Below are 20,444 nucleotides of genomic sequence, written 5' to 3'. Positions count from 1 at the left end.
GTCTGGAGTGCCAAAGTATAATACAAGCCACTCCCAGTCTTTTCTAACACTTGGGGGCCTATTATCTTCTTTCAGTCTGTGTCATCATTTTCTTCAGTGTCATAATATTCTCTCTTCAAACGTGCACGAAAATTCCGATACTTCTTGTTCAAAGATGTCATGATATACTTTCTCTTATCTTTTCTTTTCTTTTCACGTTCTCTTGATCTTTAACATCATCCAGCCCAATATCAAATTTGTCATGCACATGAAAAATATTCTAATTAGAAAATAAAGTTTGTAAAAGATATTGAAGGATTATCATGCTTTGTGGAAGTATTGTTCTACCAAAATGAGCTTCCACATCTTTCCTTATTCTCTTGTGGAACTTGTGAAAATTCTTCAATACGATAAAGTGGCGCATTCAGAGATCTCTGACAGCAACCACAGTAACTTGACAGCTTAGCTCTATTGACACCTATTGGTTGACCACTGACATCAAAATCTACTTTTATCTTCTCACCGGGTCTCATTTTAGCCAGTTGAAAATTTCTTGTAGGACCTCTAGGTGTTTTGGTTTTATAGACTTCTTCGTTTTTCCCTTTCCTGACACAATAATTTGAATAAAAATAAATATTGTCTTAAAAATAGGCATAGGGTATGTCTTTAAATAAATGAGCCACACCATATCGGTTTCATTAGATGCCTCCTTTTCTCCTGTTAGCATGCTTTCGCCTTTGTTCTCCATCGAGCCTTTTGACCCAAATTTCAATTTTCCGTTAAATAACACACTTTACATGTTCAAATCAATTCTCTTGACAGCTAACACATTCATCAATCAAAAAAAGGAAAGAAGAGCAATGCTCTTTAAACACCCTTCTTGGTCAATTGCTTTTTGGATTCCTTGTATTGATTCCATCACTTTCTCGCTCATGAATTCACTATCTCCCACATCAACCTTCTCAATTTCATCGGACTCTTTCATTTCTGTGAGAAAATTAAACAATCTCAGACACTATAATGCCTCGAAGTACATAATTTCATTTATCATAATAGGTATTATGTTATTAAATCCTACATTTATACATATGGACAAGTATACCTTCATCGAAGTCCATCTTGTCTTCAACTTCCTCCTCCTGTTGACTAGTGATCGTTGTATTGCAGTGCTTTCGCAACTAAGATATTAGAATGAAACTAAATCTAATGACTTTCATAATCGGAATGAGTATGGTTTAAAAGGCGAACCTTTCTGTAAGACTTTGAGGGCTGCTGTTAGATGCACATTTCCCCCTTTGTTTCCTTTCCCTTGCAAGTTTTTGTTCTGCGTCAACAAACAGCCAACTGCACCCGGTAAAATGAAGTTTCTTTTTGTCCCCTTCTTCGTACAGTCCTTGTTATGTGCCTGCCATTTTGTTTCGTATAAGAAAAATAAAGCATTTGAAATTTATTAGCAAAATAAAGGGTTAGCTTAAGTTAAGTTACATTTCGAAACATGAATCGACAAGGCATTAGCAAAAAGTGTAACAATGAAACTATAACAATTAACAAGTAGTTCATAAGTTATACACTTCTTTTGTAGTTACAATTTTTTAGGCTGAAGACTCATTATGCTATGGTTATCACCTAATTAAATACATATAGAGAACTGTTAGCATATATTACGCAGCTAAACAGTTACAAATAGAAATATATCAACTAAAGGAGGCGCATATTTCCATAACATTCATAGGGATTTTCAAACAATCTTAAAACCAAATAGTGACACCAATGACAAAAAAGAGTATGCAGTAACATAAGTATCCATACAGTAACACAATAATATAGAACCTTGCACATCAATGAGAGAATAAGGTAGCATTAAGCCTAGCTTTTGAAAGTGTTTCTTAACTTGAGTAACAGAAACTGGGCTGAACTTGGGGTTCTAAGCAAGGAGAAACACTTCCCCAAAAAGCTCATAATAGTTTTTAGAAAGTGTAGAAGGAGAAGAAACTTGGCCGAACATAAGTAATACAATAATATAGAACCTTGCACAATAATGGGCTGAACTTGGAGTTTAAGTTCCTGATGATAAAAAAGAGTATGCAGTAACAGAAACTGGGCTGAACTTGGAGTTTAAGTTCCTGATGATAAAAAGGAGTATGCAGTAACATAAGTATCCATACAGTAACACAATAATATAGAACCTTGCACACTAATGAGAGAATAAGGTAGTATTAAGCCTAGTTTATGAAAGTGTTTCTCAACTTGAGTAACAGAAACTGGGCTGAACTTGGGGTTCTGAACAAGGAGAAACACTTCCCCAAAAAGCTCAGAATAGTTTTTAGAAAGTGTAGAAGGAGAAGAAACTTGGCCGAACGTAAGTAACACAATAATATAGAACATTGCACAATAATGGGCTGAACTTGGAGTTTAAGTTCTTGATGATAAAAAAAGTATGCAATAACAGAAACTGGGCTGAACTTAGAGTTTAACTTCCTGATGATAAAAAAAGAGTATGCAGTAACATAAGTATCCATATAGTAACACAATAATATAGAGCCTTGAACACCAACGAAAGAATAAGGTAGTATTAAGCCTAGCTTTTGAAAGTGTTTCTCAACTTGAGTAACAGAAACTATAGCTCACCTTCACATTCACTATTCCAGGTATAATTACGCCAAACATTCTCGTTATTCGCCTTACTATTTCTTTTCGAACCAGCAGCCCTAACAACTTCAAACCCCTCTTGTTTCCAATACTTAAAAAAACAATCATCTAAGTCTTCCCAAGATCCTACTGATGGTGCATAAACATAGTTACGAGATCCAACTCCTACTAATGTTGCAGACTCACTCAAATTAATCTCATTTTTATGATCAAGTAAAGTCAAATTCATCTCACTTTTATTGTCAATTAAAGTCATATTCATCCCAGTTTCATTCAAATTTAGCTCATTTCCATCAACAACTTCATTCAAATCAAATGTGGGGTTTACTTCACAATTTACATCCTCATTCAAATCAATGGTGATTCTTCCACTAATTTGCAATTACACAATTACCAAGTTTATTTACATTTACTAATTTCGTCAATTACATAATTACCAAGATAATCAATGAGTAACTATAATTTCACGTGAACTATAAAATCGTCAATTATAATTTCAACTGAACTATAATTTCGTCAATTATAATTTCAAGTAAACATATTTTTACTTCTCTTAGGGCAAATACGAAAACATATTTTTCGTGGATGTAATATTGGAGCAATTGAGGATCATTTATTGAATGTAATTTTCGTGAAAACCCCTAATTCTCTTAACTTAGCTTCTTACTACTTGCTTGAACATCATTCATTACAATCATTTCCTTCTACATAAATATCAATTATTGCCAATTTACACATATATAAAGAACTCATTTATTGCAAAACAAACTCATTTATTGCAGAATATATATGGCACATTTATGGATATAATAAAGAACAGTTTACATAACAAATACTTGTTCATCTGCATTACAACTCATGCTTTCAAAGAGGAGAGTACTCTTGATTCCCACAGATCTTTATACTTTCGAACTAAACTCTAACATTCACAGACATTAATTTATCCTTCTATTTATTCGTGGAAAATTATGGTTTCATTGTGATATTTTTTTTAAAATATATCCGACAATTCAGTTTTATATAATATTATACTCTATATAGTTCGTACAAAGTGATATACTTTAGTGAAGTTATTTTAATTTTACTGTTGTCTAGGTCCTGCTGCTAAGGATTTTGCTTCTACTGCAAGGGGTTTTGCATTTTCAGTTTTTTTTTTTTTTGTAATGTTAACCCCTGACCCTTTTATATGTTGCACTTAGTTCCTTGATAGAGGGCAATTTCCCTCTAATTGATAGAGGTTTATCACTCCTCCAAGAAATACATTTCTCGTACTTCTATACATTCTTGATTTTACTCTTAACGCATTATTACTTATTAGCACCAAAAACTCTTAGGTATAATGTAACACCTTGATAATTCTCTCTTTTCCAAAAATACTTTCAAATATAAAACTAGAGAATCATCAAAGTATTATCGCCCGAGTGATAACGTATCGGCTTATTCAGAATTTTGCAGCGGAAAACATATAACTAAACTTTATAATTGAAATATAATAAATAACAAAGTCAACTTTAAAACGAAATAACAATGTTAACGCTAACTCCAAACCAAACTTAAATATAAATGTATCAACTATAAGCAATAAATAAATCAACATGCTACACAAGCTCTCCATTTTCGAAACCCCATGATGCATCATCTGCACACCTGTAGATGTTAATGCACTAGAGAAATTGCTCACCAAGAATGGATCATCACATGATAATCAATAAGGTAAAGCCATGATCAACACATACAAACAAAGCACGTAGTCAGCAAAGCTGAGTACTACATAATAATGAATAAACATTCCTAACATGATACTAAAAAGTAGTAAGCAGGGATAAATAACAACATAACAATCTACATATAACTTGTACTGAACTAAACTTTAACAATATTTTTATTACTTTAATGGAATAGTCATTGGACCGAGTTGTCTAACTAAAAACCAGCCTTCTCTTTGGAAGACGATATACGTTCGCGACTCCGTATTCTCATGACCTACGATATCGATGAACCTTTTAAATAAAAATAGGAACGATGATCAATCCAAACCCAGAAAAAGTCATGGCCCGCTCACAATATACCCCAACTCCTGATTGTCCATCTTCAGACGTGCACTAGTCTAAAGTTTATTACTATCCAAGTTTCACTTTACATGATTTACCAATTATTACTCGTTATGACACACAAGCAACACGGATAAAATATAATCAAACATTCACAACTTTACTTTTATCTTAGGATTAAATAAGTGATCATACAACTTACAACCTAAGATTAATTCCTTCTTTAATCCAATCCTTCTTATTTGTTGAACCTAGCCAACAACCAACTTACTTTTCAAGATATAAATTATAAACTTACTAAATAAGGCCCACAGTCCTCATAGAGTAGTGAAAATAATATTAAAAATGGAACACGTGATTCAATCATGATCCAAACCAATAAATATATTAATTCCCCCATGTGAATTAATAAAATAAAATTCCCAACCAACATGCTTGTATAAATATTCGATACAACCATGATATAAATCTCATAATTAACATGTTCGCACATAGGCATGAAACATGTAAAATCCAACATAATAACAATCATATATGAACTCACAAAGTTCCTATACATGATACTGCATAACTTTCCTTCCTAAAATCATGATACTACATCAAACAACACATAGGTATAGTACGTACCTTGTGTAGATAAATTGATAGGCCACTTTAACAACTTTAGAAGTCGCGTACACAGAACTCTCCACCTAAAACAATCAATATTTATAATCAATACTCCAAATAAATTACAGCAATTTTAAAATACTTTAAATCTCCTTTAAAAAATATTTAAAAGTTGTTACATCATTAAAACTTCAATTACTTATACTCCCTAGCATAGTACTACCATACTAGTCATTAAAATCCATAAAACTCTATTAATAACAACCCTTTTAAAATTCCAGCAACATATAATTTATTAAAATCTATATAAACATACTTAGACATGCTTAAACTCATTAGTTTAATCAACTATAGTTTATAACATACTACTATGATTTTTCAATCTTTAACACCCTAAAAATCCATGCTTTGATAATTAAAAATCCGATTTAAACATAATAATCAAATCTGATTTTTTTTTATTTCAATACATACTTTATATAATCATAGATTCATCATTAAAATAATAAATTAAAGCTTCTAAAAATAATTAGTACTAAAACAAATCATAAAAATATAATCTTTAATTAAAACTTAAGGAGAGAGAAAAGAAATCAAACCAACACAAAGAAGGAATAACAAGAAAGGGACGCCGGCGTGAACTAAGGCAGCAGAGACGGTCACGGTGGTGGTCGGCAGTGAAGGTGTGAAGTGGAGGAGGATTTATTGTTGAGGAAGAAAGTGTTTCTTGGGTAAGCCAACACAATGAAATGGAACTTCTAATCCAACAACATTTTAAAACTGTTTTAACTTCAAATGGTGGAGGTGATGGTATACAATTACATCATAGCGAGGTTGTCGACCTAGTACTAAGAGAGCTTCATTTACCGGCTATCAATTCGCGGGACTATTCTTTGTTGCTTCAACCTCTGACTCCGGAGTAAGTGAAAAATGCTCTCTTCTCTTTGGCCGACGATAAATCGTCAGGACTTGATGGTTATAATGCAGAGTTTTTCAAAACTTATTGGTCCACTGTTGGGGAGTGTATAATGGCAGCAGTGCAAAGATTCTTTACCACGGGCCATTTCTTAAAAGAATGGATTCAAACGCTGCTTATCCTTATTCCAAAGGTTTTCCCACCGGCGGAGGTAAATCATTTACGCCCAATTAGCCTATCTAATGTTCTATATAAATGCATGGAAAAATGTATGGTAAATCGTATGATGTCCTTGCGGCCGTTATCAATTGATGATTATCAAAATGCCTTTGTTCCGGGACGTCATATGGAAGATAATATTTTTCGCATATGAAATTACTCATATCATTAACAAGCAACGTAGGGGTGTGAATCATCTAGTAGAGCTCAAACTGGATATGAATAAAGCATATGATAGAATAAGTTAGGTTTTTTATTAAAAGTGCTTCAAGATTATGGGTTTCCTGAGCACTGGATGAAGATGATACAGGAACGCATTTCAATAGTGACGTATATGATACTGATTAGTGGGACTGCTACAAAATCTTTCAAACCTACCTATGGGTTACGTCAAGGTGACCCCCTTTATTTCTCTGTATCTCTTCTTGTTCTGAATGGATATATTGTCTCGTATGACAAGCTTGGCTACTGATATTCGCCAGTTTCAAGGTATACGTATTGGAAAACAAGGTCCAACAATATCACATCTTTTCTTTGCAGATGACTCGATGTTTTTCTTTAAAGCCTCTTAGGAATCTTGTCGTGCAATGCTTATTTGTGCAATTTCGAGTCAAATTATGAATTTACAGAAATCCTTCGTCAAATTCAGTCGAAATATTTCGCAAGAGTACTAATTAATCTTGAGTATGGAGTCACGGAAGTCAATCGGTCTCTACCTAGGAATTCCAATTGATTTTCAGAATTCCAAAGTGCATCAGTTTACTCCTCTGTTGGACAAGATCTCTAAGCGCATTGCTAGCTGGAACCACTCTAAAATCTCGGAACTAGCAAAGATGATCATTATTAACTCTATCCCCATAGGCGCTATCATGCACCAACTTGCGGTTTTCAGAATTCCAACAACAATAACTAGCAAAATCGACAGAATGCTAGCTTCGTTATTTCTTCTAGAAGGATAATCAAGCGAAAGGTATTCATTCGAAGAAGTGCGATATCATCCATAGAACCCGAGGTCAAGAGGGATTAGGTATTTGTAACATAGGGGGTCTTTAACAAAGCATTATTAATGAAAAAACCATGGCATATCAAACAAAATCCGCACTTGCTTCTTTCAAAGGTGTATCATAGATCTCGACTTCCTGGTCATTCATCATTGCGTCGCACTTCGTAATCCTCCTGGGGCCGCAACGGTATTCTTATGGCCGATAAGCTACTTCACAAGCATAATCACTGGAAGGTGGGAGATGGGTGCAGTACTGGGGTCGCTACTCACCTCTGGATGAATGGCACTCAACCTATATTTCGCGATCAGACACCGTTATCTGAAGCCAAAAACTTAAAGGTGGGAGAAGGGTGGGATATTCGCAAGATTAACAGACTCTTCGAACCTCATTATGCTCGTCAAATTAAAGGTATTGAACTACCGACTACCCTGGATCAAAGGGACGAGGAATTTCGGTCATACACCAAATCAGGGAAATACTCTACAAAATCGGGTTACGCAATTTTCCTCCAACAACAAAATGATATATGTAGCATGACATCTACCTTGAATATGAATTTCTTTCGTATTCTTTGGGGATTGCGCATCATCCGAAATAGAAGTTTTTCCATGGAAATTGTGGCACAGTGGCCTAGCCACTAAGCACAAGTTATTCAATCGTGAGATTGGTAGTTCTAGTGAATGCCCAATTTGCTTGGTTGACATAGAGGACACACAGCATTTGTTATGTTGGTGCCCGCTAGCTACAGAGACATAGGATCGTCAACAGATAGGGTTGAATCCGACCGTAGGTATTGACTCTTTATTTCGAGACTGGCTAAGTTATTGGACAATTTATTTCCATCAGGAAGACGGCAGTCATGGTTCACGGCTGCCAAAGTTTGTGGGCACACTTTGGACCATATGAAAGTCACGTAATGAACAGTTGTTTCGGAATCGACGACAAACAATGCAATCGATAACTATCCAACTCTAGGATAGCGATAGTCAACATGACACCTTCATTGCTCCTATGTACGATCCAACTCGGAATCTATGGGATCCCTATACTCCGCCAGGTTTCCATTGTGCCCACCTTGGCCAACAAATTAATAGCGAATGCCACTCATAGTACAAGTTGATGGCTCGTGGGATAAGGTAACAAATGCAGGAGGCGTAGCTTGGGTGACTAACTTGGAAACAGATTACGCACAAACTTAGCAAGGCCTATTTTATTTTGCTCTTTCAGCATTATCAACTGAAAAAGAATGCTCCTATGATTATCCTTTCACAAATATTGATTTATCATCCCTCTGTGAAACCTAGGGGTGCTAACAAGTTAGGACGGCTCGCAAACTATTCGGATTCGGCTCAATAAAAGCTCTGTCAAAGCTCGGTTCGGAAGAGCTCGATTCGAGTTCGGGATCGACTCGAGACCTTAACGAGCTGAACCTAAGCCCGATGGAGTTCGGCTCGAAAGCTCTCAAACATATTCAATAAAACTTATATTACTATTTTATATTTTAATTTTTAATCCAACTTGACATCTACTCCATTAGGCACTAAAGTCCCACATTAGTTAAGAAAACAAGCACCAACCTTATTTTCTGTATAAATAGCTATTACACCTTACTTTAACTTAGAGTTTGATCTTGTACCTCCTTGGTTAGAAACAAAATTTATACTCTATTTTCTTCACAAAAGGAATGAAGTATACTTTTAAATATTTGATAATTGAACAATTAATAATAATTGATTATTTAAATGCACTTAGAGTCTCATTGCTATAAACTTGGAATTTTTTTTATAAAGCATGATTTCCAAGTTATAAAAGCATATGTAGTGTGAGTTTTTTCTTTATGAAAACATGGAGTGTCACATCGAAATTTTAGCAATGCTAAGACGGATTCCAAGTTATAAAAGCATATGGGATGAATGTGTTTAACTTAAATGAAATATGGAGTACCCCCACATTAAAATTTTAACAATGCTTAGAGAGAAACCAAGTTATAAAAGCATGTATAATGAGTTTGTTTATCTTAACAAACTATGGAGTCCTACATTGAAATTAAATCTCAGCAATGCTAAGAAGGAAACCAAGTTATAAAAGAATATGATGGGTGAGTGAACAAGCTCAACTACTTTCTTGGGCATACTTGGCCTATATGGTTGGATCTACCGCCTAATTGTAGCTTTAGTATTGACTTGGGCCTTACACAGTTAGGCCTAAGTCCAACTTTTTCAAATTAAGTTTCAAATCGACCCTCGAGCCGAGCTTGGACTTTGTCCTCTCGAGCTCGAGCCAAGCCCAAACATTTGAGGCTTATCGAGCTTCGAGCTCGAGCCGAGCTTGACTCTCACCATTTCGAGCCGAGACTGAGCATGTCCACTCTCAGTTCGGCTCATTAACACCCCTAGTCAAACCCTAAACATATAAGAAAAAGTAGGAGATAAACACACATGTGCGCGCGCACACTTAGGGAGAGAAAAGGAGAGAGAGAAAGAGAAAACTTGTTGCAGCTGTTAGGATCGTTAGCATACTTAATTTTGTATTCGCAAGCAATAATACTATAGAATTAACTCAAGAAACAACAATAAGGATCACACAAGAAGATTTAACATGGAAACTCAAGAACCTGGAGAAAAATCACGAATCAATGATGTGTATGATACGGTGAAGTACAAGTCTTCCAAGATCTCTATATCTTACATAATCACCCGAACCCGTGTTTACCAAACACCTCACATATTGGATTTTTCTCTCTCCAACACCTATGTTTGGCATGATATAACTAAAACAATATACCGCTACAACATATTTATACTAGGGTAATAGTTAGTAATCCTGAATCACTAAGGAAACCAAAATCAACAAAGAAAACCTGTAAAGCTGCAACAAAACCCACGCTTGGGCGCACAATAATCCGGTTGGTAGACAGTCTTGCTAGGCGTTGTTCCCGTGGGTGTGGGAGCCATGCATGTGAGCTGATGTAGACCATCTTCGAGCGCGGGCGCGGGCATGAGGACCTCTAAGGTTGTGGGTTGTTGTAACGATGAGCTTTGTCGTTGCTTGTTATGCATCACACACACACACACCTCTCACCTAACACCCTTACCTTATCAAGTAGGGGTGCTCATAAAGAGTCGATTCCATCCGATTTTCCGAATATTTGATCCAAATTTTTTTATTTTTAGGATATTTCGAATCGGATATCTGAAAATTTTCGGATCGGATACGGATCAGAAATTTCTATTTTCGGATATCTTAAACATGGAAATTTTGCGAATTTTTCAGATATCCGATCCGAAACATCCGTTTTCAAGGTCGGATATCCGATGATCCGATCCGAAACTAATTCTATGAACTTTTCCTTTGAAATTTTCACTTTTTTTAGTTTTCGGATATCTAACCGATCCGATTCCAGAACGGATTCGGATCGCATTTTTTCCGATCCGAAATTCCGGATCGGATATCCGAAATGAACGGAATTCTCAAGGCAATGCTTTAACCCTTCTTGTACCATCTTTACACATCATTATCCAACAGCACCGACTATATCAAGTAACCACATTCATGCGCAGAGGCTGAGGTGAGGGGTTGTGGCAAATATCTGTTTGTTTTTGTAATTATCAAAGATTATCTTTCATAATACTTTTTCTGTCCCATTTTATAGTTCCCGTATTTTATTTTAGGTGTCTCAAAATGTTGTTCTCACTTTCCTTGTTTTCATTTTTGAACAGCACTTTTTACTCTCTCCCTCCACCTTTTCACATGGATTTTTGATACCCTCATTTAATGTTATTTCAATCTCATTGGTTAGGTATATAAAAAATATTTTTTACTTTCTTTCTGCTCTTTTTACATGCTCACTCATTTAATGTTCTAATTATTTTTCATTTTCTTATGACCATAATTTTAAAAAACACAACAACTCTCAATGCAAGTACATAATAATCATGATTTCCTTAATTACCGTGCCCAAAGTGAAACAGAAACTATAAAATGGAACGGAGGGAGTAATTGATTTGCCTTTTTGCCTTCCTATTTTTACTCTAGCTTATATAGTATAAAAAAGGCCAAAGGTTTTTATTATTAAACACCTAGAAAAATATACTCCTCTACTCTCATGCAATAAACATATTCTCTTAGCTTACGAGAATCAAGGTTGGCCTAATGGTTGTAAGACCCTTCTTCCACCCCTGTGACAGAAGTTCGATTATCACCCCTTGCCAGAAGGATCCCCCAATTCGCCCCCTTCTTTACAAGGTAATTCTCCTTACTTTTAAAAAAATATTCTCTTAGCTTACATTATTGGGTCAGTGTTGTTAAATAATCTCTCTCTTTGTTATATACAGATCGCGAAGAAGTAATAGTTGTGCATCCTTATAGGATAATTGTTAAGAGATAGTGTGTCCATAACGTGCCAAATTCATCTTTAAGGCAATCCGATGCCAATTTCTTTTCCTAAATTATACGTATTTTTTTTAAATAGCGTATTTTTTTTAAATAGCGTATTTTTTTATATACTTGTTTTGCGGAAAAATATACTAAACTGTAATCCTGCAATCCTAATGGAATTAATATGAAAAATTTATAATGTAAAATTGGGTATTGTTAGATTTCTGAAAATATCTTATTCAAGATAATATAAATAAAGATAATGTGTATTGAAGATCCTAATAAAACAAGGTAACCATGAAAAATAACAAGATTTAGTACTCACTTTCTTCATTTGATAAGGGAACAAAAACAGACTTTGGCTACTGGTATTATTATTCATAACAAAAAGTACAATTCACAAACAGATTCACATAAAAAAGTAAAACCATCAACATGCAATGATATTCAACTTAAGGGAAAACAAGAAAAACAACTGCAGCACCAAAGTCCAAAGGAAATTACTTAAGCTTGCTTCAGCAAAGCCACGACCTTTTCCCAAGCAGGCCTAGCCAAGATATCCTTGCACCAAGCACTCACATGGGGGCGTTCATCAAACAAATGCTTCACTTTTGTACCGCTCAAATTATGCAAGGCAGGCAAGTGATGAAGATCAGCCAAAGTAAAAGAATCACCACCTAGGTACTTGGACGTTGCCAAACGAGCTTCATAGACATCAAGGACCTTAGCTAACTTCGCCTGGTTCTCCTCGACCACAGCATTGTCGATTTCGATGCCGAAAAAACTCTTATAAATAAGCTCCCATAACAGCTTACTTGCTGCTGGATCGAATTGGTGAGCTTCAACTTCCATCCAAATGCCAACATCTATCATTTGCTTTCCTTTGTGTATAAGAGAAGTTCCTTTGCTTTCATAGGTGTGTGCTATGTATTGTGTAATTGCCCTTGATTCTGATTAATAAAAATGATGCTTTTATTAGTTACCCACTTGAGAAAATAAATAATTTGTATAGAACTAATCTTGATGTATGTAGATTGATCATTCAAATTAGATAGTGTGTAAGTTCAGTATTGTTTTAGATGTTTGTTTTGGTAAGTGACTTACCAAAGAGCTTATTATCTCCATCTTCAAATGCTGGTATTTGACCAAATGGCTGAAAAAAAAATCAACGAAAAATCATACCTAGCTTAGATGCCAATCATTTACAAATCACCACTAAAAGCATAATTATTCATAATAATGAATTGTCTATATGTCCTCGTATACTTCTAAACTTTTCATGAATTTCTATTACCATCCATTCATTATTATTTTAGGATATTGATAAATAAACAATAAATTTTCTTTCCAGCCGCCATCCACCACCCATGAAAAGAAATATTATATAGGGCCTTCTCAATTGGCCATGGTTCAAACTTCAAATACCTTTCCTTTTCACTTTATTCTAGGCCGTGGACTTGGATTTATCAAAATAAAAGAAGAATGCCTTTGAGATTCAATCATGATGCACTTGGTATGTAAATAAATTTGTGAAGATGATTAAAACTATATTTTTTTGAGATATATTTCCATGATCCTGACCCATGAACATTGTTATTATGAACTTGTTTTCTTACCCCAATATTACAAAGAGAGTCTAAGCGTTAAAGACAAATTATACTACATCCGAATATCCGATTCTTTTTAATTGTTACACTTTGACATTTTACACCAACAATTTTTACTTTGACCATCCTTTGTAATTTGTACGATGAATAAAAATATAATCATGTGGGATCTTGTTAGATTTGTCTTAATATGAATCTTATTTGTATGTACTTTTTATAATTTTCACAAATACAAAATTAGAGATATATGATCTCAAAAGTTTTGCATTGATATACGTGAAGAGTAAGTGTAACAATTAAAATGAAAGGAGAGAGTATCATCTACCATACAAGTCGTACGTTGAATCTTACTAAGTTGAGAAATATAGCAAATTAAATGAGCACAACTTACGTTAAGGGAAAGAAAAGGTTGTTGCTTGTGAGCACCGGACTTCAAGTCTACGGGTACTAACTCGAAATCGAGCTCCTTCTCTTCAGCAGCTGCCAATACACGGAGGGTAGCTCCGGAGTGAGGGATTCCATGAATCTTGATTCCCATGATTATATTTATGTAATATAATGTAATGACTTAAGTAATAAGAATATATTGGAGTTTGAGAGTTGAAAAGAAATGCAGTACGTTTTGATTAAGTTTATTGGCTGATGAAAGCTCAACTATCCTAAGTAGAGTATTTATAGTTTCATAACTATAGTCCTCCCATTAAACTACTTCCTAGAATAATAGAATAATTCTCTACCAAAGCAAGGTGGGAATTGTCGACTATTCAGCATTCAAATTAGATGTATTGTCTACTTGTGCTTTCATACTGAATAGTGGTAGGTGGGAATTGTCGACTTTGACTTCGCTAACTACGTCTAATAATAAGTCTATAATGACGTGCAATGGCTTGGACTTTGGACTTTGGTTCGCGGAAACTTTCTTTCTGAGCCGGAAGATCAAGAGACTCTTCGCCAAAAATTCCCCCAACAACTAGGGGTGTCAATTCGGATACTTGGATTGATTCTAGATGGGCACTTATTAGATAAGATTAAAACGAATCACTTCAACTAGTTAAATCAAGGTAGATCGGATTTGAGTGAGACAAGTCAATTTAGCCTACCAAGATGGATTAGTTTTAGAGTAATTTCCAATGGTGAGCGTTAGGGACTTGCTAGCAAATAAAAAAAAACGTTAAGCAATTAGCCCAACCATTGGAGTGGGTAGTTGAAATTTCATTTGCTAGCCAATCTAGCTTAACCAAGTCTGTTTCTGCTAAGAAATTGAGGGTGATCACAAATGCTGATGTGTGCTGAGAGACTTGATGTGGGCCCCAAGAAGGTACACCTGAGCTCCGTTATCCGCACATCGAAATCCTGCAAAACAAGGTTAGCCTACCCCAGGGGTGGTCCCGGGATCGCCCCTCCGACGCTCAAGTCAGTCAATGATTGAGGTAGAGAGAGAAAGGGATCAATGTAAAGAGAGATGCTCTGGGTTTTGCAACTTAGAATTGCTTACCTCTGTCTCACAACAAGAATGTTAGGCTTTAGCGTCCGCACAAATCGGACGGTAAAAACGCAGGGTCAGACGCTAAACATATTAGCGTCCGCCAACGGTCGCTAAAGCTCTGATGCAAAACACCTGGTCGCTAATAACAGATTTAGCGTCCGAAAGGCGGACGCTACATTTTAGCTACCGCTTTTTCAAATTTAACGTATGCTTCTAAGCCAGACGCCAATTGGCGTCCGTTTGGGTGTCGGACGCTAGTTAGCGTCCGTTAAACCGTACGCTAACTAGCGTCCGACACACAAACGGACGCTAATTGGCGTCTGTTTGGACGAACGCTATTGGGAGACAACGGTCGCTAATTTCTCGACCTCTTGCATGGTTCAACTTACTTTTGGCGAACGTTAACTTCATAAGCGGACGCTAATTTCTTTTTTTTTTTTATAACAATGCTAATTGTATTTGAATAGTTTTTAACCTGTTTCATTTTCCAACAAAATATACTCAAGCTGTCCGCTAATACGTCGAATTCTGCACTAATGACCTGTTTGCATTAAATAGAAATTCATAAATACACTAATATAAATTCATACATACATAAACATAAGTTAACGGTTTATCCTAAATTATATGTTTTCACGTCCCGAAATATATACAAGATAGATAGTGTAAGCTAATGTAGGAGCCTAAGTCGCACACACATCACCACCGCTGGTGGGGGGTCTCGAGGCCCGATAGAGGGGAATGAACCACCACACTGGCTCATCATCTGGCTGTATGTCTCCATAGTCGCCCTCAACTGTGCTAGGTACTCATCATGCACCCTGCGATCCTCCTCTCTCTCCTTTTGCCTGGCGATGCGGTCCTCTTCTCTCTCTTTCTGCATCCGCTCACGTTCCCTTTGCAACTCGGCTTTCTCTTCCTCAAACCTTGCAGGCAACTGCGAAAACATGGATACTCATTATTATAGGGACCACTACTTATTCAAAATTGGGCATTTTCCTACATGCTATAACTAAGATAATGCTCAGATGAGTCATAACTTATATGGAAAATAATGAGCAAACAATTCACCAACATTCAACTACCCCTTATATTACATTGATAATGTCACACAAAGTTATATTAAAACAACAGCTAGCAACTATAATATCAATTTGCAATTACAGAGACAGCAAGCCACATGAAAAACTATGTTGCTCGTGGTACATGTCCCAATATCAAACTCTGACTATTTTATAAAAAAGGCATTTTTGTCTTTTCTTATTTATTCATTTTATCCTTCTTTTGTTCTCTTAGTTCTTGCGAAATTTCGTTTTAATCCAAAAGGACTTTGAAAACAGTACGCATCCATGTCGTAGTTTTGAGGATTCTACACAAACATGGAACCTACTAAAATCAAAAAAGTATCTCTGAAAAAAGTCTCACATAAATCATCTGGAAAAAAACCCTCAATTTATTCATATTTAACTATCAACCACAAGTTCACTTAACAACAACAACAACAAATTCAAACACCAACAACAACAACAAATTCACTTAACAACATCAACAACAATGCAATTGAAAACACCAACAACAACAATCATCTCTCACAACAACAACATCAAATCAAATATACCAAAAATCTCAATCAACAATAAGGAATTCAAGCCAAAAATTAACAAAACTAAGGTACAAGTTCATACCTTAAGCATTTGTAGAAGGGAGACTGACGACGGCGCTGGTGATGTTCCGGCAGGAGCAGCGGCAGGTGGCGCAAGAGAGGTGCAGACAGAATAGAGGTGCAAGAGAGGTGCGGACAGAATAGAGGCGCAAGAGAGGTGCAACCCTAAGATTGGAGTGGCGGTGGCGGTCCTCCGGCGACAATGGAGGCGCGGCGGTTCACCGAGAGAGTAAAGGTCGGCTGTTCGCCGGAGAAAATAGAGGGGTTAGGGTTTGGAGTTTCGTAGAAATGTAGTCGAAATGTGATTGCAAGGGTCGTGTTTGCTAATGTTATATCCGGGTTTTTAGCGTCCGCCTGGTCCCAGTTAGCGTCCGCCAGGCGGACGGAAATTTAGCGTCGGCCAAAAAACAGACCGTAAATCTCAAAAACGGACGGTACTTTACGTCTGACTTTTCGGCGGACGCTATAGTTCAAAACTCGGACGCTATTTAGCGTCTGCGAGAAGAACGGACGGTATTTTTCGGCAGACGCTAATTGCAATTGCTATAAAGACGGATTCTTGTTGTGTCTGATGAGACAACCTCTATTTATAGAGGATAGGGGCCTCAATAAATGAGGGTATTTTAGTCAGCTCCAGCTGGTGGAGGATTTGCTTCCCTAAATGTAGGGGTATTTTAGTAACTTTGCTATAGGTGGGCTGGTCCAAGAAATGGGCCCAAACAATTAGCCCCACGCTAAGTAATCAGATTGGAAATCGCCATTTTTAGTGCGGTTGATTGGCGGAATAAGATGATTGCATTTTTGCCGATATTGGACGGGACCCTCGAAACTTCATCCTGGATCATAGAGGAGGAAATCTTCTAACGCTAGGATTAACCAAGCACAGGGGTCTCGCTAGCCTAGCGACTATGCTGGCTGAGTGCCTCCATGGGCCTAGCAGCTCCACTGGCCGAGTGCCTCCATGGGCCGAGCAGCTCCCTTAGCCGAAGAGCTCCACTGGCCGAGTGCCTCCATGGGTCGAGCAGCTCTCTCGCCGAGTGACTCCCTTAGCCGACCAGCTGCTGTGGCCGAGCGAGTCTCCCGGCCGACCAGATACGCCGGGTCGAGCCGAGGGGGTGCCCTTGAGGCTGGCCGAGCTGGTGTTCGAGGGAGCTGGTGTCCGTGGCTTGCCGAGTGGGTGCTCTGGTTGAGTGGCCGAGCAACTATCGAGCTTTGCGGGCCGAGTCCGAGCGCGTGCCCGGGTTGAGAGGCCGATCGGATGCCTTGGTCGAGATACTCTCCTGACCGACCAAGTACCCTAGTCGACCGACTCTCCTAGCTGAGCGACTCCATTGGCCGACCAAATATACACCTTGGCTGAGCGGGTACCCAGGCCGAGTAGGACTTTGTGCGGATCGGACGCCACTCTGATGAGGAGCTAATGAGCCCCATTTTGTCCGAGTGGGTGCCGATGAAGTACTTGGCCATAATTTGGCTAAGTGTAAGAGCGACTCGTCAAAGGAGAGGGGGTCTCCTAGTGGCCGAGCGGGTAGGACGCCACTCGGATGAGGAGCTAATGAGCCCCAAGCTTGTCCGAGCGGGTGCCAATGAAATACTTAGCTTGAATTTGGCTAAGTATTTGAGAGTGACTCGTCAAAGGAGATGGGGTCTCCTAGTGGCCGAGCGACTCGATTTGTTTGCACTTAGCTATTTCGCTAAGTGATAGGGTACTCCTGGCATAGCCGAGGAGGTACCGCGATATATGCTCGACTCGGGAGGCTAATGAGCCCCAAGTTTGGCCGAGGAGGTTGATTTGTTTGCACTTAGCTATTTTCGCTAAGTGGTAGGGTACTCCTGGCATAGCCGAGGAGGTACCGCGCGAGATATACGCTCGACTCGGGGGGCTAATGAGCCTCAAGTTTAGCCGAGGAGATTGATTTGTTTGCACTTAGCTATTTTAGCTAAGTGGTAGGGTACTCCTGGCATAGCCGAGGAGGTGCCGCGAGATATACACTCGACTCGGGGGGTTAATCAGCCTCATGTTTGGCCGAGGAGGTCTTCCGACGCTACTCAGATTTCGAGTAGGTTCAATTGTTGATACTTAGCCGTTTCTCGGCTAAGTTAGTAGGTAGCTCCTCTTATGACTGAGGAGGTGCCAACGTTGGGGCTTCGCGACTCGAGAGGGCTATTGAGCTCCATGGTTCCCGAGGAGGTCTTCCGACGCTACTCAGATCTCGAGTAGGTTCAATTGTTGATACTTAGCCGTTTCTCGGCTAGGTTAGTAGGACGCTCCTCTTATGACTGAGGAGGTGCCAACGATGGAGCTTCTCGACTCGGGAGGGCTATTGAGCTCCATGCTTCCCGAGGAGGTCTTTCGACGCTACTCAGATCTCGAGTAGGTTCAATTGTTGATACTTAGCCGTTTCTCGGCTAAGTTAGTCGGGGGAGGCTTCTCGATATTTCAGTGCCGTTGGAGAATTTTTTTTTATTCAGGATTGAGATTTTTTGAAAAATAGGATTTTCGGATCGGATTGGATTGAGGGTAATTGGATCAAAAAATCCAATATAATCGAATATTGATATGCATTGTATTACGTATTTGAATTGGATTTAAGTGCTTAAATGATTTTTTATTTATAAAAAAAAGCCTAGCCATAGCCTAGTAGGCGTAGCTTTTCAAACCATCCCCTAAAACCTTAACAACACTTAATTCCTCATTTCTAAATCTACTAGGCTACTGCCTACTATTGTGATTAATTTATTTCATCGAAAAACTAGAGTTTTAGAAAATCGGATTTTCGGATCGGATCCAATCTAGAATATGAAAATTCGGATTGGATTGGATCGGATGCAAACTCTAATTGGTTTGGATTCGGATTGGAAAACTCAAATCCAAATTTTGTTCGGATCGAATTGGATTAGGCCCTACTCCAAATCGTACACCGAACTTTCACCCCTAACCATAATAAAGAAGAGAGTGAATAATTCAATCCCCATAACAAAGGGGAGACGGGAATGGATGAATAAAAAGGTTGGAGAAGGCAGTAATTAGAAAGAGATAAGGTTCAACTCGAGTATATTTAGATTTTGTTCACTAAATTATTATTAACAGAAAAAATTTTAGAAATAACTTTTTAAGGAAATTTTTGTCAAGAGAAACTTTAAACCTAAAAAGATTTGTCAGAAGAAACCTGATGATGTCATTTCGACATTGATCTATATCTTCCATCGTTGACTCTGTTAATGATCCAAAAATTTGCAAGAAACGACCTTTTACAATGCCTTTTTTTTCAGATGCAACCTTTTATAAAAAAAAATTGCAAATTAAAACCTTAAACTAATTATTCTTTTGTGAGATCAACCTTACCTATATCCTGACGTTGACCAAGCCATTTGCAACGTTGACCGATGAGAGAGGCACTTGACCCCTTTTTAGTGTCACCAAACAAACTAACCTGATTCATTCTCTCTTTGTTATTTGTGATATCCCTTTTTTTTTAGCTTCTCTTATCCAAATCCTCCGAAAAAAATCTTGGTTTTGAAATTCAAGTATTGTCTATCTCAATTCAAACTAATTCAAGTATCACTCACCTTGCAAAAAAAAATAGTAGAAGATTTTAACTTGCAAAAAAATTATCAAAGGTTAATTCTGACAATAAAAAACTACTTCTTCTGTTTCATTTTAGATGCTATACTTTCCATATTGCAGATTTTTAGGCAATTTTTCTTAAAAGTTAATAAGAAGAAAGAGCATGTGATTAAGTTAATTATGAAAAAGACATTGGGGCCAAAGAGGTTAGAAAACCACCGGTCTACCACCATCACATTACAAATCTAGCACCAACACCATCAAAAGCAAGCACCAGCACAACCATATTAAAAACCCAGGAACACCACGACTGAAA

At 37.4% G+C, this 20,444-nt stretch overlaps 1 protein-coding gene across 1 annotated transcript; it reads right to left on the bottom strand.

Annotated features, from left to right (window-relative positions):
* Positions 1-12,102: 12,102 nt before the first annotated feature.
* Positions 12,103-14,106, bottom strand: LOC104902957 (glutathione S-transferase). The gene is made up of 3 exons (XM_010690907.4): positions 13,803-14,106; positions 12,909-12,957; positions 12,103-12,754 (listed from the first exon to the last, which is right to left on the bottom strand). The coding sequence occupies exons 1-3, from the start codon at positions 13,947-13,949 to the stop codon at positions 12,309-12,311; spliced, it is 642 nt and encodes a 213-aa protein (XP_010689209.2). The 5' UTR covers positions 13,950-14,106; the 3' UTR covers positions 12,103-12,308.
* Between the last annotated feature and the right edge of the window lie 6,338 nt (positions 14,107-20,444).

This window comes from Beta vulgaris, chromosome 9, assembly GCF_026745355.1.
Source record: "Beta vulgaris subsp. vulgaris cultivar EL10 chromosome 9, EL10.2, whole genome shotgun sequence".
NCBI classification, from domain to species: Eukaryota; Viridiplantae; Streptophyta; class Magnoliopsida; order Caryophyllales; family Amaranthaceae; genus Beta; species Beta vulgaris.
Note: the sequence above shows the minus strand (reverse complement) of the source record. Positions and strands in the feature narration are given on the sequence as shown.

Coding starts and splice junctions, on each gene's coding strand:
- LOC104902957 (XM_010690907.4), bottom strand. CDS start 13,949: ATGGGAATCAAGATTCATGGAATCCCTCACTCCGGAGCTACCCTCCGT. Junction 12,958..13,802: donor AACCTTTTCTTTCCCTTAAC/GTAAGTTGTGCT, acceptor TTTTTTTTTCAG/CCATTTGGTCAAATACCAGC. Junction 12,755..12,908: donor TGGAGATAATAAGCTCTTTG/GTAAGTCACTTA, acceptor TTTATTAATCAG/AATCAAGGGCAATTACACAA.